The 23,179-nt window shown below is 45.4% G+C and overlaps 7 protein-coding genes across 7 annotated transcripts; 1 reads left to right on the top strand and 6 right to left on the bottom strand.

Annotated features, from left to right (window-relative positions):
- Nucleotides 1-322: 322 nt before the first annotated feature.
- BYT42DRAFT_576740 (uncharacterized protein) lies at nucleotides 323-2,917 on the bottom strand. Its single transcript, XM_051569098.1, has 3 exons — nucleotides 1,580-2,917; nucleotides 668-1,493; nucleotides 323-609 (listed from the first exon to the last, which is right to left on the bottom strand). The coding sequence occupies exons 1-3, from the start codon at nucleotides 2,795-2,797 to the stop codon at nucleotides 572-574; spliced, it is 2,082 nt and encodes a 693-aa protein (XP_051421822.1). The 5' UTR covers nucleotides 2,798-2,917; the 3' UTR covers nucleotides 323-571.
- A 1,530-nt stretch (nucleotides 2,918-4,447) lies between these two features.
- On the bottom strand, nucleotides 4,448-5,005 carry BYT42DRAFT_594596 (ubiquitin-related domain-containing protein; the record flags this gene model as incomplete). The annotated part of the gene is made up of 4 exons (XM_051570785.1): nucleotides 4,448-4,532; nucleotides 4,613-4,725; nucleotides 4,793-4,810; nucleotides 4,988-5,005. 4 exons carry the CDS (start codon nucleotides 5,003-5,005, stop codon nucleotides 4,448-4,450), a joined length of 234 nt encoding a protein of 77 aa, XP_051421823.1.
- Nucleotides 5,006-5,562: 557 nt separating this feature from the next.
- On the bottom strand, nucleotides 5,563-8,377 carry BYT42DRAFT_518332 (succinate dehydrogenase flavoprotein subunit 1). The gene is made up of 7 exons (XM_051565243.1): nucleotides 8,245-8,377; nucleotides 8,115-8,127; nucleotides 7,898-7,995; nucleotides 7,632-7,799; nucleotides 7,301-7,535; nucleotides 6,100-7,158; nucleotides 5,563-6,022 (listed from the first exon to the last, which is right to left on the bottom strand). Exons 1-7 carry the CDS (start codon nucleotides 8,266-8,268, stop codon nucleotides 5,682-5,684), a joined length of 1,938 nt encoding a protein of 645 aa, XP_051421824.1. The 5' UTR covers nucleotides 8,269-8,377; the 3' UTR covers nucleotides 5,563-5,681.
- Nucleotides 8,378-8,826: 449 nt separating this feature from the next.
- BYT42DRAFT_411074 (uncharacterized protein) lies at nucleotides 8,827-9,497 on the bottom strand. The gene has a single exon (XM_051563437.1). The coding sequence runs from the start codon at nucleotides 9,385-9,387 to the stop codon at nucleotides 8,872-8,874; it is 516 nt and encodes a 171-aa protein (XP_051421825.1). The 5' UTR covers nucleotides 9,388-9,497; the 3' UTR covers nucleotides 8,827-8,871.
- Nucleotides 9,498-9,644: 147 nt separating this feature from the next.
- On the bottom strand, nucleotides 9,645-10,951 carry BYT42DRAFT_615712 (uncharacterized protein; the record flags this gene model as incomplete). The annotated part of the gene is made up of 2 exons (XM_051571989.1): nucleotides 9,645-10,309; nucleotides 10,456-10,951. 2 exons carry the CDS (start codon nucleotides 10,949-10,951, stop codon nucleotides 9,645-9,647), a joined length of 1,161 nt encoding a protein of 386 aa, XP_051421826.1.
- A 1,760-nt stretch (nucleotides 10,952-12,711) lies between these two features.
- Nucleotides 12,712-13,377, top strand: BYT42DRAFT_576762 (uncharacterized protein). Its single transcript, XM_051569099.1, has one exon. The coding sequence runs from the start codon at nucleotides 12,832-12,834 to the stop codon at nucleotides 13,099-13,101; it is 270 nt and encodes an 89-aa protein (XP_051421827.1). The 5' UTR covers nucleotides 12,712-12,831; the 3' UTR covers nucleotides 13,102-13,377.
- Nucleotides 13,378-13,723: 346 nt separating this feature from the next.
- On the bottom strand, nucleotides 13,724-22,897 carry BYT42DRAFT_500103 (uncharacterized protein; the record flags this gene model as incomplete). The annotated part of the gene is made up of 8 exons (XM_051564684.1): nucleotides 13,724-14,699; nucleotides 14,781-15,974; nucleotides 16,056-16,188; nucleotides 16,249-21,004; nucleotides 21,087-21,353; nucleotides 21,590-21,873; nucleotides 22,025-22,618; nucleotides 22,789-22,897. The coding sequence occupies 8 exons, from the start codon at nucleotides 22,895-22,897 to the stop codon at nucleotides 13,724-13,726; spliced, it is 8,313 nt and encodes a 2,770-aa protein (XP_051421828.1).
- Between the last annotated feature and the right edge of the window lie 282 nt (nucleotides 22,898-23,179).

Consider the following 23,179-nt stretch of genomic DNA (forward strand, 5'->3'; position numbering starts at 1 on the left):
CCATTTGCTGCTTTTTGTGTCCCCACGTCCTATAATGCTTATTTAAATGTATAGAATCCCTCTCTTTGTATGAAGCTATATCCGGAGTTTCGGCATGTGCGTTGTCGTGTACAGTATATTTTCCAAATGATGGCAATTTGTCCTGGACGGCGCTTGAAATAGTCAAAAGGAACAATCATCTCGTCGCGGGGTTGCACATGATTGGTTCCACAATTCTGCTGACAGAATCAAATAAAAATATCAAATATAAAACACTTTTTGCAAAAGCTTGATGTCAATAAATGAATTGATGTTGGACAGGAAAAATAAAAGAGATATTTATAAACAAAAAAAAAAAAAAAGGTAAATAAAAAGAAAACAAACGTAATTTACAAGGGTCAACCCCAGGAAGGCGCTGCCCAGCGATGAAATAATGATTCTGTTGAAATATGAAGAAGGTCAATAACATACATATCTAATGACTTGCGGGATTTTCTTTTTTTTGAACATAGAATTCCTTTTCTTTTTCAGCATAAAATATAGGGAGAGAGGGAGAGAGGGAGAGAGGGAGAGAGTGGACGACCTGACTCCATTATGGATCGATATTGATCAGCGAATCCATCATGAAATCTGTAGACATGTATGAGTATGACTGCGGCGCATGTTCCTTGTTCCAAGTGAGACTTACCATAATCGGACGGTTGTGTGTCCATTAATAATGTGTCCCACGGATGGCACGTTTCGGAGAACGAATGCACAGGCTCCTTCGGGTTCTTTTTCGGATGCGCTAAACGAGAACCATCGGTTAGATGGACAGGAGTAAACGATTCTGGTAGTTCATGCGTAGAAGATGACGTGGACGATAACGAGGATTCGGATGAGAAGGAGGAAGCGTAGGAAGCCGCGTTCTTTTTCTGTTGCTCGTGTTGTTGTGATTCTGACAGTGCACCATCGAAGGGTTGCTGTTGTGGTGCATGCGGCTGTGTTTGTGTAGATGACCCGTTATGTGGCATCAGATCCAAACCAAGAAATGATGAAAGAGCCAGCATATCAGGTTGGAAATCGATGTCGGTGGAACCTCTGTGCTGGTGGAGAGGATGTTGCAAAAGTTCCTGCAGAGGCGGTGGTGAAGAATACAAGGAATTTCTTCGTTCGGGTTCATTTGAGGGCGACGCCGATGGATGTTGCTGTGAATCCGTGTTCTGCGCCGGTTGTGAATCCATCTGCTTCTGTTGTTTGAAAGGGTCGATGTCATTGAGACCTTGCAATCGTCGCCACTTGTTGGTGGTACGTCGTAAATCATAATCAATGGTCAAGAACCAGAACTTTTCAAAGAATTCCAACGGAAGCTGCCAGTTGGCTGCTATAGCTGGATCTCCACCATGAAACACCGAATTTCCAAGCAGACATCGGAAACAATCATCCAGATCGAACAAATCTCGGAACAAAATCATGCGATCACGCATATGCGGTGCAGGAATTAAATCAATACGAGGATCGTGTGGAATTGTCAGCTGTAAGAACATCAAGTGAATGGGCAAAACGAAATGTCAGCCGCTTGTTGTATAAACACTAGAAGGAGACAAGATGGTAAATTTACCTGCAAGGTGGTAGGTTGAATAGCAAAGGGTACAGATTGAGTACGTAGACACGCCGATTGGAGGCGAAGACGCAATCGCAATGCTTGGATCGCAGCCAGGTTAGAAGTCAGCGGTTGAGAGGTCAACATCACTGGACGAGGAGGTTCAGCAGTTGATTCGGCAGCATGTTCGTGCACAGGTGATAAGGGTGGCAAATTCGCATACTCGTCCCCAGTTTGGCCTTGATCATGTGCTGCTTGGGTGTTTGAAGGATAGGCCCACTGGTGAATGGATGACGAGGGTGCTTGTGAAGAAGTCGTCTGAGCAGAATTTAATGTTTGTGAAGTTACGGAAGGAGGCGGGTGCGGAACAGTGAGAGATGATGGGTGAAGCAGTGGGATAGGTTGTTCTTGTCTGCTTTCGAGAGAAGGAAGATCGGGGGAATGCAAGCCTATAGCCTCATCATTTGTAGGCGACGAATGAAGGTTGGGAGGCGAAACGGTGGCGGTGGGAGAATTGGAGTGGGCAGGAGAAGTCGAGGAAAGATTGGGATTGCACTGATCGGGCACATTTTCTACGCCATGTGGATTGATCATGATATTGCCAGAAGACAGATATCGATCTCTTTGATGATTCATACCGTGACGGTAACCGAACAGTTTGGACGGCACCGGTAATTTGTGGTTTGCATTCAAGCTGATATAAGCCGAAATTGGCTCAGGAATGGACTGCGCCAGCACACCAAGTGCTTGTTCGTTGATGTATGGACCATGCTGAGGGATGACCAGATTATGCTGAAAACACACGAGTTGTAATGTCAGCACGATGCCCTTGAGATACCAATTTTCGCTACGTAGAATCTCCGAGTCGGCTTTCAATTGGTCATTTTCCATGGCTAATTTGTCTTTTTGTTCTCGCACTTGTTTGATGGCCGTCTCCAGTTCCCGCATATGACGTTCCTTGCGTTCTCGAAACGCTCGCTGAGCTGCTCGGTTTTGCGCTTTACGTAAAGCTGGTGACGCCGGATTTGGTTTACGGCCGGGCTTTTTTCTCACTTTCACGGGAGGATCATTCTTGTTGTTAATCGATGGAGTTGGGGTGCTGGGCTGAATCCCGTTGGTAGGAGAAGGAGATTGATCAAAGGCGCTGCTATCAGTCTCCATGGCTTGGTATTCGGGAGTCATGCTTCCATCTTCGGAAACAAAGTCCATCGCTTCATCAACCGAGGGTGACGACATGCTAGGATGGTATAGAGAGGCAAAAGGAATCAAGCAGTTAGAGAAAGAAGAAATGAAAAGAGTACCACAAATACGCTATTGTGGGTAAAATAATCAAAAAACTCGATTCTCCGCTGCGTATTTCAAATGGGGTTAAAAAAACGCGGGGTATACTCATAAATTTGATTGTCAGCTTTTCGTTGAGAACCAGTCAATCTTGTCTAGATTTTCCCCAATCCAAGGTTTGATAAATCCTTGTACAGCGGTTGGATATTATGCCGGCATCTAGCTTCTCTATAATCCCAAGTCCTTGCCCATACTACATTTGCGGTTATGGAATCCATCGCTTTTACTTGATGTTCAGGGAAAAAAGGCAGAGGTGGAAATGAAGAGCGGTTTCAACGATTTGCCTATTTAGGATAGTTACATTTTGGGACACTGGCAGTGGGAAATTGCAACCACCGATGATTTGCAGCAGGTGCTATGGCTGGAAAAAATGATTTTCCGCGATAATGATGAACACCTAAATTTTAAGATTCCAATGAAAAAAGACTTGTCTGCAGAAAACGATTGATCAATCATGTATCACTCTATGGCCCTTTTCCCGAATTACCAACTAATGTATTGAAATATATATTTCCAACAAATCGCGCGATGTAAGACAGAAATTATAATGTTTTCTTCAAGGTGTGTGGATTGATCTTGTGGAGCATAGGTATCGATAGGACATGGGAAAAACAAACCTTGCACATGGAAGATCTCGGAAGTGACAGCGAATCGTAGAAACTTTGTTCACTTGGAAATCATGACCTATCCTCCTTTCGTTGAGGAATGCTTTTTGCATCATCAAATGACAACGAAAAATCCAACCTCATAACTCATACTGTACAGACATAACATCCGAATATTCTGATAAAAGAGGAACTTCATGTGTATTCTCTCGGTGATAATCTATTTTAAAGTTCTTGGCCGGCATAGCGTTCCATAAAGGAGAAACCTGGAACCGTAGTTTATATGGAGTACAAATATCAGACCTCTAATCTTTGTGCGACCAAGACCCGCATAATAGGTGAGACGTATGGAGAACTGAGCATTTGGTACGCTAACAACAAGCTTAGAGATGTTTTGATTGAGAATTAGGCATTTTGAAAGTCGCCTTCCATCATGGTGAATATCATTAAATTACACAAGTGGAAATATGTTTCCATCATATCCATTTTATCAAACAAGCTGTTCTGTGAATACCGTGCTTTCCTGACAATCCATTGTAAAACCGAAATGCGCGTGATGGGCATTCACGCAAACTTTCTGACATGCAACCTGTTACAGCGGAGCGCTTGAGCAATGTCACTGTGATAATGGTCTACAGTGCCGTTTATGCAAAATGTCTCATGCAAATTTGGTCAACTGAGTCTATTTCTGTCGTGTGCATCTTGCTTTTCCCATAGATATACAAATCTTGCCTGCAGCTTGATACATCATCTCGGTAAAGCGACAATCCTGCCAATAACTCCATCGCCCTTGTCCTCTGCCCTTTGCTGCTAATCACCGAAAATCGTTCGACGACTAACATGTACAGTGTATCATCACAAATATTGGTAAACGTTGTCATGATAAGACTATAGAAAACCAGCCCAGTTTGTTGCAATATGAATAGGTAAATTTTACATTTTATTGACCACCACGAAGCGCTAACACCAAATGAAGCACGGAACCGCCCTCAATAGCGTATTGCTGAGCCGTCATTTCATCAGCCCTGTCATTAGAAAAAACGATAGCAAGGATAAAAGTTATTAGTTAATTCAATAAATAGACATGTTCATTCGTAACAAATACATTTGCTTGCCACCATAGATCAATCGTTGCTGAGGTGGAGGGATGCCTTCTTTTTCTTCAACGCGCTCCTTGATGCGAGCAATTTTGTCATTCGGCTCGATATCGATCTCAATCTGCGTTCAACGAAAACACAACTTAAGTCACACAATGCCCAAATGTATTGCTGATTCCAGATTGTACCTCCTTGCCTGTGAGGGTCTAAAAGAAAAGGAAAGGAACAAGAAAAAAAAATCATGAGCATAATGAAGATGAAGCCAAGATAGAACACGAGAATGAGGAAAACAGTCTCGCTCAGTAAGCAAAATGCATTTCTCCTTGCAAGCAGTTTTCAAAGCTCCTGCAACTCGATCGATTCCTATTGACAATGAATCTCACCTTGACTTTAATAAGCATGGTATACGAATTACTGAAAGACAGTGGTGGTTTTGCCTGCCGCGTCAAATGACTTGGTTGGGCCGGAAACCGGTGTGATAGGACCGACGGGTTACTTTAGCGGTCACAGAAGTCCGACCGTTGATGAGTTGTCAGAAAAATTCGCACCTGTGCCAGGAGCAGCCTTCCTTTCTCTTTGGCATAGGTTACCCGTTTGTTATGATGAAATAAGCGCATATAAATCGTTGAAAATATAGTACGAGGCAATTGAAATGCCTCTAGGCGAAATGACGGTGAAAAGAAAGTTTCATCCATTGTTAATAGAGGGACATCTGACCGAATTTCAAATACCCGCGCAAGTCGGCAGGGAGAAAGGGGGTATCCACCGATGGCTATTTTCGTTCCACCAACATTACAAGAGGGATTGAAAGGAGCTTTGGCAGCATTGTTGCCATCTCCGGACATCCCGAGGAAGCATGCAGCTGTTGAGCTTTAATCCTTCTTGAAGCCGATTGTATTATTTTACCTGGCAAATTACAACCTTTCCTTTCAAGGCAATGTTTAAGATAAAGAATTAACACACTGTCAATCTTTTTATTTTCAGCTTTTTTTTCAATTATTTTTTCTCAATGAAAAGGATGAAGGAAATGATTCTTCTCTTTCGGTTTTTTAAGCTTATTTTTGCGGTACATGATATTTAGTAAACACGGGCAAAAGGAGGAACAGGCTTGCACTCCTTCTCATCCAAGGTATGAGCGGTCACACCACGGTAACTCAGCTTCACTTCACCAGTTTCCTGATCTTGCCATGACAAGGTGTGCTTCATCCAGTTTTCATCGTCACGTTCCTTGTAATCATCACGGGCATGAGCACCTCGCGATTCAGTACGCACAGCAGCAGCATGCATGGTTTGGGCAGCGCAAGTCAACAAGTTCTGAAGTTCGAGAGTTTCGGTCAAATCGGTATTCCAGATCATACCACGATCGGTGACCTTGACGTCCTTGAATGTGCTCCAGACTTGGTCAATCTTATCGCAACCTATTCGCATCAGAACGCATCATCAGTATTTTTGTGTCAGAAACCTGATTTTCAACTGTCAAAGATATCTTTCTTACCTTGATCAAGCGTTTCCTGGGTTCTGAAAACGGCGGCATCGGCCTGCATGACCTTTTGCATGTTACGACGAATTTCGGCAGTGGACAAGTGACCGTCAGCGTTTCTCAGCTTATCGAGGTTAGCAATGGTCTTGGCACCAGCGTCGACAGCAAACGGCTTCAAGGGGGTGTTGGGTTCCAAGTTCTCGGCAATGTGATGAGCAACGGCACGACCAAAAACGACGATATCCAAAAGCGAGTTGGCACCCAAACGGTTAGCACCGTGGACAGACACACAAGCGGCTTCACCAGCAGCGTACAAACCAGGAACGACCTCGTCCTGACCGTTTTCATTCACTCTCAAAACTTCACCGGTGTAACGGGTAGGAATACCGCCCATGTTGTAATGCACGGTGGGAAGCACAGGAATAGGTTCCTTGGTCACATCGACACCAGCGAAAATAGCCGCGGTTTCGGAAATACCGGGAAGACGTTCGTGAAGCACTTCAGCGGGCAAATGATGCAATTGCAAGTAGATGTGATCCTTTTCAGCACCGACACCACGACCTTCCTTGATTTCCAAAGTCATGGCACGCGAAACGACGTCACGAGAAGCCAAATCCTTGGCGGTGGGAGCGTAACGTTCCATGAAACGTTCACCGGCCGAGTTGATCAAAATACCACCTTCACCACGCGAACCTTCGGTGATGAGACAACCAGCACCATAGATACCGGTAGGATGGAACTGGACGAATTCCAAATCCTGCAAAGGAAGACCGGCACGAGCGACCATGGCATTACCGTCACCGGTACAGGTGTGAGCCGAAGTACACGAGAAGTAGGCACGACCGTAACCACCCGTAGCCAACACGGTCTTGTGCGAACGGAAACGATGCAAAGTACCGTCTTCCAAGTTCAATGCAATGACACCCTTACATTCACCATCTTCCATGATCAAATCAAGAGCAAAATATTCGAGGAAGTAGTTGGTATTGTGACGAAGCGATTGACCGTACAAGGTATGCAAAATAGCGTGGCCGGTACGATCAGCTACAGCAGCACATCGGTATGCCTGGCCACCTGACAAAACAAGGTAAAAAAAAATTTACTCGTCAATATTTTTTTCTTCTCTTAACTTGGGTTACAACCATTTCCCATTTTCTTTCACACGTGGAAAAAAAAAAGGGCAATGACGTTCCCTTTCTCTTTTCAGATAATTTACCTTTGCCATATTTCAAACTCTGACCACCAAATGCACGTTGGTAGATTTTGCCCTCTTCTGTACGAGAGAAAGGTACACCATAGTTTTCAAGTTCGATAACCGTGTTGGGAGCTTCACGACACATGTAGTGGATAGCGTCTTGGTCACCAAGCCAATCGGAACCCTTGACGGTATCGTACATATGCCATCTCCAGTCATCTTCGGTCATGTTACCAAGAGCAGCATTGATACCACCCTACGAAAAAACGGCAAAAAAAAGTATGTAAGACCTTCGTTACCATCGACAACGAGAAAAAAAAAGACGGCGCATATTGTCTTTCCTATCACATACCTGAGCGGCGACGGTATGCGAACGCGTGGGGAAAAGCTTTGTAATGCATGCAGTATTTAAACCGGCTTCGGCAAGACCGAAAGCCGCACGAAGACCGGCGCCACCAGCACCAACAACGACAGCGTCGTATTCGTGATCAATGACGGGATATTTACTGGCAATCGAGCCCTATAAACACACCACCAACCAAGCAACAAAAAAAACAAAGTTCCTTGATGAGATCACCACCTTTCCTTCAAGATTCACCATTTTATGCAGAAACTTACGGTTGCTTCTTTGGCACGAAGAGGATTGGTTGCCACGACTTGCATGGCAGGTTTGGCATGGTGGAAACCACGAACAGCCATACGGCCTGTGGATGTGCCTGAGCAATGTTTTGCATTTGTTGTGAGTTTTTCCTGTTCCTTGACAACTGACCTCCATTCTTTCCTTCCCATAATTTCCTGTCACTCCGAGACATAAGAGAGAAAAAAAATAACTTACGAGTAACGCGTGACTATCATGAGCAAAACGCATAAGAGAGAAAGATAAAAGAAGAAAAATAAGCAAAAGAAGATCAGTCAATGGTTAAATTCAATCAAATGATCAGAGTGAAGATTTTTGTAATAGTTACAGTAGCTTGCAATAATTTCAACATGACGACAGTGGAGCAAAGAGGCTCAGGTTATGAATGAATCACTGACAGTTAAGCAAGAGTAGGGGGAGGAAGGGAGAAGATTAGGAGAAGAAGCCAAACTGTATGACGGACGCGCGGTTTGGGAAAAAAAAATATTATTTTCCATTGGATTAAGTGGATTACGACCTGTTCCGGTCTGCTGAATTCCTGGTGTATAAGCGGTATTATAAATCGTGTCTTGCAAGGGACCATGTTTATCCAGTAAAAAAAAGCGGAGGCTTCCTTTCAGATGAAGATTCACGTGGGTCAGCGCATTCGCTGCCTCACCCGGTTTCCATTTTCGTTCTCACCATCGCAGTGGGAATATTTGGTAATCTTCAATCCGTTTTTCAGCCGCTATCCTTATCTGTTCAATGATTATCTTGGTATTACCTACAACGACGTACAAACAACTACATCATGAACGACAAAAACAGTGCTTGTGCACCGCCCTGTCACTGCTGGCCCAATGAAAACCCCTCTAAAAGTTTAACCCGGCCCGCAATCCCCGCTGAATGTTCCCGACCTTTTTTTTTTTTCCCTATCCCTGCTTTTTCTTTGCCTTATTAAAAGGCACGGGAACTGTTATAATAGTGGCCACACCTCTTCCAGAAAAACAGGTAAAATGAAATAAAATATAATAAAGTCGCAAGAGCTTACGGTATGGGAATGACGTCTAAAAGTCTTGGATAACAGTCCCTGATAAAAAAAGAAAAAGAAAAAAGGAAAAAAAAAATTGCGACGCAAGCGATCAAAGGTTGAGAAACAAATTGCATGAGACATCATGTTGAAGAAAGGAATTGTTGTACAGCATAAAAAAGAAGAAAAGATATGTAAACATATGAAAGATAGAATCAGTGGGCCTATGGTTTTTTTTTTCAAATGATTATCTAAATATATAAAGCATTGTTTTGTTGTTGCTGTGGTTACTTGTTTTGTTGGCGGCGGTTGTCTTCGTTCCCTGGATCGGATGAAGACGTTTCTTCTGAGAAATATTTTAAACTCCCGCCGAGACGATAAAATGAAAGCGCGGTCGCGTGAGTGGAGAATGCACAAATCGAAGCGATCCAAGAGACCTCGCCACAGGGATGATTTATACATAAATGAAACAATATAGGTGATATATGATATCTTTCGTAGATGAAACGGCCGAAAAGAATACTGGTTAGTTGAAGAAAAAGAGCATCAACTGGGAAACGGACATCTTACCCCATGAAGAAATTTTTCGATCTCGGTAAAAAAAAAAGCGTAATTCAACTATGGCAGCAAGTGTTAGAGTTAGAAATAACAGCTGCTTTCAGATACATATGGCTGGTAAAATTTACGTGGAAGGATGCCGCAACGACTATTTAGAGACTTTACTGATTGGGAGAGTATTGTCGTCGATTTCGTCGTCGCCCAGTTTTCGACGTGGTTTTGGTGTCTCCTGACAGCTTGATTGCTGAAATATTGGTATGATCTCTGGAACTTCTCTTGCGGCGCCGTTGCCTTTTTACTTTTTGCTGCTTCACCTCTGATATATCCTCTGTCCTTGATTCCGGGGTTGGATTGGATATAGTCGGCTGTTGGAGAGCCAACTCACGCACGCGACTTTCCAATAAATCAACTTTTCTTTGCAGTTGTTTCACTTGTAAAGCGACATCATCAAAAGCAAAACTCATCTCGCGATCAATGTCCTTGTCGTTCAAGCTGGCACCAATAACGGAAATTGGTCCTTGAGGGACCATCGCCAAAGATGGACTCGAGCCTGCTGAGTTGGATGCACTTCGTGACCTTCCTCCCCATGTAGGCGCTAGGAACGCGTTGCGCAATGAGTCCAACATGATATTAATCGTTGCACATTCATCATGGAGAAAAGACACTTCATCTTCTATATTTTCCAATTCGTCTTTGTACTGTTGTTGCTGACTGTTGCGCGCGTTATTGGATCTTGCTGATGAAACAGGTCGACGATCGTTCGCGGGTGACCCCCTTGCTGGTGGTGGTGGTGGCTCTGAATTGACAGGCGGAGCTGGTACTGTTGCTACTAGTCAAAGAAGGTGCAATACCAAACAGGTGAGCAACAGCAAGGTTTCAAATTTTGAAAAAGAAATTGAAATAGTACAAGCGCCAAGACGGTTAATTTCACTTGCTTTTTAAAGAACACGGTGCTTGTGCCGAGAGAATTACCTGGAGACAAGCTTTCCATGGCCGGTTGGGACGAACATGGTATTGGATTATTTTGTACGATGTGGTGCGTCGTTGGGTTAGGCAATGGATCGTGCGGCCAATGGGTCGGATAGAGACGCTGCTTCGGACGCCATATGGCTGGGTCTGAATAACGCAAGTCTGTGGGTGGATCGACCGTTGGACCGACAGGACGCATTGGGGTTGGTGTCATTGTCGCACGCCTTTCCTGATGATAAGATCGATATACATACGAAGCTTGATTGTAAGGAAGATAAGTGCAGTAATTCTCGACAGGACCAGCTGTCATTGGCGGTGTGACATGGTAAGCGGCTTGGCAAAACGCGGCATTGGACGGTTGACCAAGATAAAAGGCATCCAAGGCGCTTGGAGGCGCTTGAGGGATGTAATGATACACTAGGCTATTTGACATGGTTGGTATGGCTTGAGGTGGTGTTGCAGTAGGTGAAGGTGGGCCGGTTGGGTCACGGTATGTCATGGATAATTTGTTCTTCAAGAAATTGTACGGCGCATCCGTTCCAGTCGTTATGAAGGAACAAAAGCAAGTAGATGGACAAATAATCAGGTATTGTGTCCTTGATTAAATTGAATAAAGTAACCGAGAAGGGAAGAAGAAACAAGTGCAAGGAGCGAAAGGGGAATTCACGGCCTGTCTATTTTTTTTTGTCAGTCGCGCGAATATTTGTGGTCTTTGTGATTCTGGGGAGTGTCCGAATTTTTGGAAACTTTTTGAGAAAGCCGAAAAAGGAAGGTTCAAAGAACGAGCATACGGAAAGAAAACAAAGCAACACTGTGTAATAGCCATGTCAGTCGATTTACAATGCTGTCTTGCGACGGAAAAGGGGAAGCTGGATGTAACCATCTGGTCGTCCGTACTTTATAAACAACGGTTTTGTTTTTATTCAATATGTTGATTCTTGATTGACCTCTTTACATTAAGAATGATGTGGATTATTACCAGATCTGGATGCATGTCCGCGCAAAAGTGCTCATTCATACTAAGAAGCTTTTGCACCACCGCGGCGTAAGAGTCCCATGCCATTCTTCTCGTTGCATCCAAACCGCATTTGGAGACGCCAATTGCCTTTTTAGTTCATTGAGCCATGATCAACATGATCTATTGATGTTCATTCCATGATGCTGCGTTTTCAATGCCCTTTGAAATCACGGTACCATTAATCAATCACATTGACCACGAGTCGCATGTGAGCTATCATACTTCCATTGCATCAAGTATATTAGCTTGGCGACCATCGCCTTCCTCATCACCGGTAACATGGGTGGACTAAATAAAAACGCCGCCAACGCTACACAAAAAGTTGCCAAAAAAAATTTTTTTTTCATCTTTGCGAATCAATAGCGTAGCTTAAACTTTGTTTGCCTTCTTGGGCCCTGTTTCCGATACAGCTTAGACAGGTAGGCTTGTACTCACTCCAAAGGGGCGTGCGCTATCGCATTATCGGCCTGAACCCACACGAGTGCAGTTATCACAGAGTACTGCGCCAAGACTTGGTCGCTATTTTTAATTTTTCATAAATCGGTATCCACAAAGGTAGTATACTAATATTCGTCACCTCCAACAGCGCTAAGCCTACTGCCGTTTCCTTTTCAATGCTGTGTATCGAGCATTTCCGCTGCATTCAGGGTTTTCATTTCACATTTGTTTTGGAGGTACATAAAAGAAAGCAGGTCATGGATTGATTCTCCTACATGGATGACGCGTCCTCTGTATATACAGTATATACAGCCTCAAGCTCATATGCACATTGATGCACCAGCACTCACCGTTCCTCTTGCAATTGCAGTCAGTAAAGGGGAGAAAAAGGCGATTACTTACAGGTCACGGCTCCGTAGATATTTTTTTATGTTTAATTATCAATGCACCAGGTGCAGCATAAGTAAACCTTATATCTGTAACCGTTATTACAGAACATGATCTTTTTCGACTTTACAGTATAAAGTAAGAAACACACTATCAAAGCTACAGCACTTATTCACAGATGAATATATTCTGCTGGCTTGTGGCTGACCGCCTACATCCATCCCTGGGAATCAGAAGCGCATATTGAGGTCCATGCCATTATAAATATTTTACCACCTATTACTGTGACAGTCTCAAGCATATTGCATATGCATCCATGTTATTCATGTGGATATCCCTTTTTTATTTAGATTCTTGAAATATATGAGAATATATTTTTTCGCTCAAATTTTGATCCTATAACAAAAGCCTCCACAGTGACTCCTTGTTGATCTTTATGTACGCTTGCTTGACATAGTGTTACACACATTGTACACCTCTTTTTAAAAAAACATTGGATCGACTCGCTCGTTGCCCGCTATTTCTATTTCTCACCAATGAGGCGTATCCTGCAGATAACATTTGATTTTATGCACCGTCATTCATTGATCTTCAATGTATTGCCTTTATCATTCACATGTTTCATCATTAGCATGATAACATTCGAAAAAGGCGCACCTTTCCTCGACTTCCAACTTCCCATGCAGCATGATAACGCATGGTTGCACAACATCATCTACAATCATGGTCATGGTTTCCACGTTATTCTGTTTGCGTTGTACCGTATTCTCATTGATATCGATCTGTTGTGCCTACACACTTATTAAACAAACTTCCCAAATGTACAAGGTCCTACATTGCCCGATTTTATCCTGCTTAAGCAGTATGACATATGTATATGCGTGAGTTTCAAAAGTGTATTGGCGCGAAGGGTTGCATGCTCGCCAAAAAGGATGTTGTAGGACAGTTTGATAGCCAGTAAACAGCATGCAAATGCAGAGCGGTAAGGGCTAAGCTATATTTGAATTTGGCTCCTGATAAAAATCTGCGAAGACAAGAAATGCATTTGTTACGGTTCCAGTTCCTTGGACCGGATTAGCCAGAGCAACCGATTACTGTAACAAAAATTCGATCAAAAAGACCTGCACAGCCCTTCCTTTTATCTTCACTTTAAGAATTATCGTACTCGTGACACGATAATTTGTGAAATTGTTAACAATGAAATGGATTAGTTCACTGCAGTTACACCAATTGCATAAAAAAAAAGAACAAAAAAGTATATATTTATGGTATAGAAACGAACAGAAAACAGAAATCCACATAGAGTATATAAAAAAGATCACAAAAAAAAAGATGTTGGTTACCAGACCAATACACAAAAGAAAAATAAATAGCAAAAAATAAGACTTGGGTAAAGAAAGCCAAAAATTCAATCCATTCTATGAGCAGCTAGTTCATGAGATGAGCTGATTGAGGTGCAAATTTTTTGATGGCAGATATGAGTTCGGGGAATCGCAGTGGTTTGGTGACGTATTCGTCCATGCCTGCTTGTAAGCATTTCTCGCGGTCGCCAATCATGGCGTGGGCCGTTAAAGCAATGATCGGAATATGCGAATCGGTGCCTGATTCTCGTTCGATTTCTCGGATCTTTTGCGTTGCTTCGAACCCACCCATCACCGGCATTTGGACGTCCATCAGAATAAGATCAAATGTCTGCGCTTCAAACGCTTCCACGGCCAGTTTACCATTCGGTACAATTTTCACTTGATGACCAAACTTTTCAAGGATGCGGACCGCTAGTTTTTGATTCACAACGTTATCTTCCGCCAACAGGATCTGTAAAGGCACGCTCTTGGCCGCATCGCTCGGTAAAGCCGCATGACTTTCAAGAGCAGGTAAAAGTGCATCGGCCAAATCGGCCAGACTGTGAGGCGAGTTGATATAGCCGGTGATACCGAGATCAATGCACAACTTCATATTCAGCAGTAGAATTTCCGGAGCAATCAAAACAATGGGAGTGTAGCGCAAATGCACAATTTCTCGGATTTTCTCGGCGTGGGTCATCTTGTCGACAATGACGGAATCAAAGAAGGGCGCATGCTTGCTGCGGCCAGCGTTCGTATTGGCCATATCTGTCGCTTCTTCGATCGATTCGGCCCGGAAAGCTTGAAGACCTAATCGCGTAATCTTGTTCATCATGCCGGTATCGTCACCCATGCTGTCCAAAAACAACACACGGCGACCTTGGAAACGGGACATCTTTTCCAAAACTTCCTCGTCTTCCGTCTTGAACCGTTTCAATTTCATGGTAAAGTAAAACTGCGATCCACGGCCATACATCGATTCCACCCACAGATTGCCTCCCATCAGTTGCACAAGATGCTTACTGATCGATAACCCTAAGCCAGTACCACCGTATTCACGTCTGCATAAATTGCACCCAAAGAAAAAAAAAGAATAAATACAAGGCATCGCAAAGTCAAATAATCAGCAAGACCACACTTACGTTGTACTGCCATCAGCTTGACAAAAGGTGTCAAAGATAACGTGGAGTTTGTCTTCCTGGATACCGATACCGGTATCGCTGACGCAGAGCTGGAGTCTTACGTGGTCGCCTTCCATTTCCACCACTCGTGTTTGCAGGACTACTTCACCTTGCGTGGTAAACTTGACAGCGTTGCCAATGAGGTTGGTAATGACTTGGCGAAGACGCAGTGGGTCGCCAATTAACTGGTCAGGAATAGCGCTATCCACATTGTAGATCAAATCGAGTTTCTTTTGATTGGCTTTCACCGCCAGCGTCTTTAGCACACTGAAAATCGCTGAACGCAACGAAAATGGAATGCTTTCAATGGTCATGCGACCGGCTTCAATTTTGGAGATATCCAAAATATCGTCAATGATGGTTAATAGACTGTTGGCAAGACTGGACACGATCATCAGATTTTCGCGTTGCTGACGGGTGAGTCCGGTTTCCAACGTCAACGAGGTCATGCCGATAATGCCGTTCATCGGGGTACGGATTTCGTGACTCATATTTGCCAAAAACTCGCTCTTGGATCGATTGGCTAATTCGGCGGCTTCGCGGGCTTGTCGGTTCTTGCGAATGGCGCCACGCAACGATCCTACCATCTGGTTGATCTTGGTCTTCAGCGAGTCCATCTCACCCGAAGCTTCCACCGTAATGAGACGCGAGAAATCGTTTTCAGTGGCAGCCGCAGAAATTTGCGCAAACGCACGGACTTGGGTGGTTAAATTCGATGCCATTGTATTCACGTTGCTGGTAATTTCTCGCCAGACACCTTCGACATCCATGACCTGGGCTTGCACACCCAGCTTGCCTTCAGTACCTACTTCGCGAGCCACGCGCGTCACTTCGGAAGCAAACGAACTGAGTTGATCCACCATGGTGTTGATGGTATTCTTCAACTCGGCAATTTCACCGTGCACTTCGACTTCAATCTTCTTGGATAAATCACCTTGAGCCACAGCTTTACAGACCGCCGCAATGGCTCGTAGCTGGTCCGTCAAGTTGCTGGCCATCAGGTTCACATTGTCCGTCAAGTCCTTCCATGTGCCGTCCACACCAATGATGGTCGCTTGGCCTCCAAGCATACCTTCCGTGCCGACTTCTCGAGCCACACGCGTGACCTCAGCCGCAAATACACGCAGTTGATCCACCATCCGATTGACGGTTTCCCTAAAGAGAATGATGCATGAGTACGGCGGCGATGGGTGTGTTTTGCAATGATGACCAAAAATCATTCTTGCCTAAACTTACTTTAGTTGCAAGATTTCTCCTTGGGCTTCAACAACAATCTTTCTCGAAAGATCGCCTCGAGCGACGGCAGTGGTTACGGTGGCAATGGATCGTACTTGGGTCGTCAAATTACCGGCCATCATGTTGACATTGTCTGTCAAATCCTTCCATGTTCCGGCGACACCTTGCACGATAGCTTGACCGCCAAGTTTACCTTCGGTACCGACTTCACGCGCTACACGAGTGACTTCGGAAGCAAATACTCGCAGCTGATCTACCATGCTGTTCACGGTAATCTTGAGATCCAGGATTTCACCTCGTGTTTCCACGTGAATCTTCTTTGACAAATCACCATTGGCCACGGCTTTGGTCACTTCGGCAATGGATCGGACTTGGGTGGTTAGGTTCGCCGCCATGATATTCACATTGTCTGTCAACTCGTTCCAGGTACCAGCGACGCCTTGAACAATCGCTTGACCCCCAAGCTTACCCTCGGTGCCGACTTCCTTTGACACACGAGTGACCTCGGAAGCAAACACTCGCAGTTGATCGACCATGTTATTTACAATGTTTTTCAACTCTAGAATTTCTCCACCGCTCTCCACTTCAATCTTCTTGGAAAGATCACCCAGGGCCACTGCTTTGGTGACTTCGGCAATCGATCGGACCTGATTCGTCAAATTGGCGGCCATGATGTTTACATTGCTCGTCAGTTCGTACCAAGTACCGGCGACGCCTTTGACGACAGCTTGGCCACCCAGTTTGCCTTCTGTACCGACTTCCTTTGACACACGTGTGACTTCGGAAGCAAAGATTCGCAACTGATCCACCATGTCATTGACAATATTCTTCAGTTCCAGGATCTCACCACCGCTCTCCACTTCAATCTTCTTGGAAAGATCACCTAAAGCGACTGCTTTGGTGACTTCGGCAATGGATCGTACTTGATTGGTCAAATTTGCGGCCATGATGTTCACATTAGCGGTGAGTTCGTTCCATGTACCGGCGACACCCTGCACAACGGCCTGACCGCCTAGTTTGCCTTCTGTGCCTACTTCCTTTGATACACGGGTCACTTCCGACGCAAAGATACGCAGCTGGTCCACCATATCATTGACAATATTCTTCAGTTCAAGAATCTCACCACGGGTTTCGACTTCAATCTTCTTGGATAAATCGCCTAGCGCTACGGCTTTGGTCACTTGGGCAATAGAGCGAACTTGGGTGGTGAGATTGGCGGCCATGGTATTCACGTTATCGGTCAAATCCAACCATGTACCGGCGACCCCTTCGACCATAGCCTGGCCGCCGAGTTTGCCTTCAGTACCGACTTCTTTGGATACACGCGTCACTTCGGCAGCAAACACTCGTAATTGATCGACCATGTTATTGACGGTATTCTTCAGATCCAGAATCTCACCGCGTGTTTCAACATCAATTTTCTTGGATAGATCACCGTTCGCCACGGCCTTGGTGACCTGAGCAATGGAACGCACTTGAGTGGTAAGATTGGCCGCCATTGTATTGACATTATCGGTCAAGTCCATCCATGTACCAGCTACACCATGCACCACGGCTTGACCACCTAATTTGCCTTCGGTGCCGACTTCACGGGCTACACGGGTGACTTCGGATGCAAACACACGCAACTGATCGACCATGTTATTGACAATATTCTTCAGGTCCAAGATTTCACCTCGTGTTTCCACTTCAATTTTCTTTGACAGATCACCGGACGCGACCGCTTTGGTGACTTCAGCAATGGATCGCACCTGGGTCGTGAGATTGGCCGCCATGATGTTCACATTGTCCGTCAACTCGTTCCATGTACCAGCGACTCCCTGAACCACGGCTTGGCCACCGAGTTTGCCTTCGGTCCCCACTTCCTTGGATACTCGCGTGACCTCGGAAGCAAAGATACGCAATTGGTCGACCATGTTATTGACAATGTTTTTGAGATCCAGTATTTCACCACCGCTCTCCACTTCAATCTTCTTTGAGAGGTCACCCAAAGCCACCGCTTTGGTGACTTCGGCAATGGATCGGACTTGATTCGTCAAATTGGCGGCCATGATGTTGACGTTATCCGTCAGTTCGTACCATGTACCGGCGACGCCTTGGACGACCGCTTGACCACCGAGTTTTCCTTCAGTGCCGACCTCTTTGGCAACACGCGTCACTTCGCCGGAAAAGACTCGCAACTGATCCACCATGTTGTTCACCGTGTTCTTTAGGTCGAGAATTTCACCCCTTGTTTCTACATCAATCTTTTTGGAAAGATCACCGTTGGCGACGGCCTTGGTCACTTGAGCAATCGATCGTACTTGGGTAGTTAAATTGGCCGCCATGGTGTTCACGTTATCTGTTAGATCCATCCATGTGCCTGCCACGCCAGCCACCATGGCCTGACCGCCGAGTTTACCCTCGGTGCCGACTTCACGAGCCACACGCGTCACTTCTGAAGCAAACACTCGCAACTGGTCGACCATGTTATTCACAATGTTTTTCAATTCCAGGATTTCGCCTCCACTTTCGACTTCAATCTTCTTGGACAAGTCGCCATTGGCCACCGCTTTAGTCACTTCAGCAATGGACCGGACTTGATTGGTCAGATTCTCTGCCATTTGATTGACATTATCCGTGAGTTCGTACCATGTGCCGGCCACGCCTTGGACGACCGCCTGACCACCGAGTTTGCCTTCTGTGCCTACTTCTCTTGATACACGGGTGACCTCGGAAGCAAACACTCGCAGTTGATCGACCATGTTATTTACAATGTTTTTCAACTCTAGAATTTCTCCACCGCTCTCCACTTCAATCTTCTTGGAAAGATCACCCAGGGCCACTGCTTTGGTGACTTCGGCAATCGATCGGACCTGATTCGTCAAATTGGCGGCCATGATGTTTACATTGCTCGTCAGTTCGTACCAAGTACCGGCGACGCCTTTGACGACAGCTTGGCCACCCAGCTTGCCTTCTGTACCGACTTCCTTTGACACACGCGTGACTTCGGAAGCAAAGATTCGCAACTGATCTACCATGTCATTAACAATATTTTTGAGTTCGAGAATTTCGCCGCGCGTTTCCACGTCAATCTTCTTGGAAAGGTCGCCTAAAGCGACAGCTTTGGTCACTTCGGCAATGGATCGTACTTGTGTGGTAAGATTGGCAGCCATGATGTTGACGTTGTTAGTGAGCTCATTCCATGTGCCGGCGACGCCTTGCACCACCGCTTGACCTCCCAATTTGCCTTCGGTGCCGACTTCCTTGGATACGCGAGTGACTTCGGACGCAAAAATACGGAGTTGATCCACCATGTTATTGACAATGTTTTTCAGTTCCAAGATTTCGCCGCCACTTTCGACTTCAATCTTTTTGGAAAGATCGCCATTGGCTACGGCTTTGGTGACTTCGGCGATCGATCGTACTTGATTTGTCAAGTTGGCGGCCATGATGTTGACATTGTCTGTCAACTCATGCCACGTGCCTGCCACCCCCTGAACCACGGCTTGACCGCCGAGTTTTCCTTCCGTGCCTACTTCCTTTGACACACGCGTGACCTCGGAAGCAAAGACGCGCAGTTGATCGACCATGTTATTGACAATATTTTTCAATTCGAGAATTTCGCCTTGGGGATTGATCTCGATTTTCTTGGATAAATCGCCGTTGGCGACGGCCTTGGTTACTTCGGCAATGGAACGCACTTGCGTGGTTAGATTAGCTGCCATGTGATTGACATTGTCGGTCAAATCCATCCATGTACCGCCAACATTGGGCACCACCGCTTGCCCACCGAGCAACCCTTCGGTACCGACTTCTTTGGCCACACGAGTGACTTCGCCGGAGAAGACGCGCAGTTGATCGACCATGTTATTTACGATATTCTTGAGTTCGAGAATCTCGCCACGTGTTTCGACTTCGATCTTTTTGGATAAATCACCGTTGGCGACCGATTTGGTGACTTCAGCGATGGAACGCACTTGAGTGGTCAAGTTGGCAGCCATTTGATTCACATTGTCAGTGAGATCCATCCATGTGCCGTCGACATTGGGCACCATGGCTTGCCCACCCAATTTGCCATCGGTACCGACTTCTTTGGCCACACGTGTGACTTCGGCGGCAAACACGTTCAACTGATCCACCATGTTATTTACCGTGTTTTTGAGGTCCAAAATTTCACCCCTGGTTTCGACGTCGATTTTCTTGGAAAGGTCACCCTTGGCGACGGCTTTGGTCACTGCGGCAATGGACCGTACTTGGGTGGTTAAATTGGCCGCCATGGTGTTGACATTATCCGTCAGATCTTTCCATGTGCCACTGACACTAGGCACGACCGCTTCACCGCCTAGTTTGCCTTCCGTACCGACTTCACGCGCTACACGCGTTACTTCGCCAGAGAATACCCGTAGCTGATCGACCATGTTATTGACAGTATCTTTCAGGTCCGAGATTTCGCCTCGTACATCCACCATGATTTTCTTGGACAGATCTCCGTTCGCTACGGCTTTAGTAACCACAGCAATCGATCGGACTTGGGTGGTGAGATTGGTGGCCATGGTGTTGACGTTATCTGTCAATACTTTCCAGGTACCATCGACATTCGGTACGACAGCCTGCCCGCCAAGTTTACCCTCGGTACCGACTTCTTTCGCCACACGCGTAACTTCGGTGGAGAAAACCCGCAACTGATCCACCATGTCATTGACTGTATTCTTTAGATCGAGAATTTCGCCGCGTGTTTCAACTTCGATCTTCTTTGAAAGATCACCTTGCGCCACGGCTTTGGTGACGGCTGCAATGGATCGCACTTGCGTGGTAAGATTGGCCGCCATTGTATTGACATTATCTGTTAGATCTTTCCATGCGCCACCGACGTCTTTTACCACGGCTTGGCCGCCGAGTTTGCCTTCGACACCCACTTCTAGCGATACACGTCGAACTTCGGCCGAGAATAACGTTAATTGATCCACCTGGTGTGTACGAGGAAATGATTGATATAAAAAAAAAAGATTAACAGGTGGATACGATGAATAGGTAAGAAAATCGACGTACCATTCGATTCATGGTGTTTTTGAGTTCCAAAACTTCGCCTTGAGCATTGGCCACGACTTTTTTACTGAGATCGCCACAGGCGACTGCTTTGGCTACCAATGCGATATCTCTGACTTGGATCGTAATTTTAAAGGCCATCATATTGACATTATCTGTCAAGTCTTTCCATGTACCCGCCACGTCCTTGACTACGGCCTGTCCGCCCAAAATACCATCAGTTCCTACTTCTAGAGATACACGTGTAACTTCGGTAGCAAAAATCGATAACTAGAATATGGCAAAAAGAAGGATAGAAAAGTTTAGATTTCTGAGAATCATGTCCTTCATCGATTCATGTTGCCATCAAGCAAGATGCATGGTTCAGCCCACCCTGACCCCTCATAACCCCTACTCCTTCTTTCCCCTCCCGCCCCTACTATTGTCCTCCCCACCCCCCCCCACTTCAATGAATATTGCCACTCGTTCTCTGTGTAACCTGATTTCCATTAAAAGAAAAACTATACCTGATCCACCATGGTATTGATTGTATTTTTCAGATCCAGCATTTCACCTTTGACTTCCACTGTGACCTTCTTGGTCAAGTCACCGCGCGCGACACTTTTGGAGACTTGAGCGATATCGCGGACTTGATTGGTTAAATTGGCCGCCATCGTATTGACATTACTTGTAAGTTCTTTCCAGATACCGTCGACGCCGACGACCTTGGCCTGCGCTCCTAATTTGCCTTCCGTTCCGACTTCGTGTGCTACACGCGATACTTCCGACGCAAATACATTAAGTTGGTTCACTAGTAACATGAAAATTTTAAAAGTCAGCATTTTAAGTTTCTTGTGTTTCTAATTTCTGAATTCTCCATTCGGGAATAGGCGAAAAAAGAATCAGAACCGAAAAGGAAGAAAGAAGAGAAGAAAAAAAAAAGTTGCATCGCGGTTTTTTACCCATGAGATTGAATGTATTTTTGAGTAATAACGTTTCGCCCTTGACAGGAACGGTCATTGTTTTACTGAGGTCGCCACGTACAATAGCCATGGAAACGTCGGCAATGTCACGCACTTGTTCCAAGTGATTTTGGGTCATGCTGTTCAGGTTGACGACAAAGTCGCGCCAGATACCTTTCATTTCGTCGACACATTGGGCTTGCACCCCGAGATTGCCATTGACGGCCGTTTCGTGAGCAACATACATGACTTCTTTGGCCATGAGTTGCAAATGAGCAGCCATGGCGTTGACGGCGTTTTTCAGGGTATTGATAGGCGCTTTAGGGTGAATGGGACCGGATACACAACGTTCGTGAAGACAAGTAATACGTTTATCGAGTTCGCCGGCAAAAACGGCCGAAGCTACTTGGACAGCTTGAATCACACAATCGGGACATACAATATTATCTGCACTGGTTTGAGCCGTGGCAGATGCATAAGAAAGCAACGAGGAGGGCGTCGGGGAGGCGAAGAACACAGGATAAGCTGAAACCGAAGATGAAATAGCGAATGGAGGAGTGGGAATCGACGTTGTCGCCAATCCACCCACAGGCACTTGGGTGGACGAAGGCATACAGGATGACATCGTTTCGGAGGTGGAATGATCCACAGCCGTACCTTTTTTTCAAGAGCAGATGACCTTCATGAGACACACAAAAAAAAACATACACACAGATACACCAAAAAAGACATGGCGTACTGTAAAAAAATGACTTGCAACTTACTTGTGAAATAGCCAGTTTGAGATAATGTGGAGAGATATAGCGATTGACCTTGGATACGGTCAAGAACCGAGGCGTCTTTGATAGATGTAATACCATCTTCCGGTGTCATGGGTAACTCGTCATTATGTTTGGAATCTTGAACTGTTTCGGGCATCGTGGCAATGTTGGTGGTATCGGTGGACCGTTTAGCATCAGTATCTTTGGCATCTTTTCCGACAGGTTCATCTTTCGAATCCTTTGGAGTGGGATTGTGGTGAGCCATGAGCAATTGATGCTGCTGTTGGATGGCTATCCGATATCGCAAATTCTCGGTTTCCAGCTGAATTTGACGCTGGGCGATATTTTTCAGAGCGGCATCGAGGGATTGAACAAGATCAAAGTGAGCTTCACC

This window comes from Radiomyces spectabilis (assembly GCF_025331425.1).
Source record: "Radiomyces spectabilis strain NRRL 2753 chromosome Unknown BYT42scaffold_9, whole genome shotgun sequence".
Lineage (NCBI taxonomy): Eukaryota > Fungi > Mucoromycota > Mucoromycetes > Mucorales > Radiomycetaceae > Radiomyces > Radiomyces spectabilis.

Coding starts and splice junctions, on each gene's coding strand:
- BYT42DRAFT_576740 (XM_051569098.1), bottom strand. CDS start 2,797: ATGTCGTCACCCTCGGTTGATGAAGCGATGGACTTTGTTTCCGAAGAT. Junction 1,494..1,579: donor TTCAACCTACCACCTTGCAG/GTAAATTTACCA, acceptor ATGTTCTTACAG/CTGACAATTCCACACGATCC. Junction 610..667: donor CACACAACCGTCCGATTATG/GTAAGTCTCACT, acceptor ACATGTCTACAG/ATTTCATGATGGATTCGCTG.
- BYT42DRAFT_518332 (XM_051565243.1), bottom strand. CDS start 8,268: ATGTTGAAATTATTGCAAGCTACT. Junction 7,800..7,897: donor TTCGTGCCAAAGAAGCAACC/GTAAGTTTCTGC, acceptor GTGTGTTTATAG/GGCTCGATTGCCAGTAAATA. Junction 7,159..7,300: donor GAGTTTGAAATATGGCAAAG/GTAAATTATCTG, acceptor TTGTTTTGTCAG/GTGGCCAGGCATACCGATGT.
- BYT42DRAFT_411074 (XM_051563437.1), bottom strand. CDS start 9,387: ATGTATAAATCATCCCTGTGGCGAGGTCTCTTGGATCGCTTCGATTTG.
- BYT42DRAFT_576762 (XM_051569099.1), top strand. CDS start 12,832: ATGAGGCGTATCCTGCAGATAACATTTGATTTTATGCACCGTCATTCA.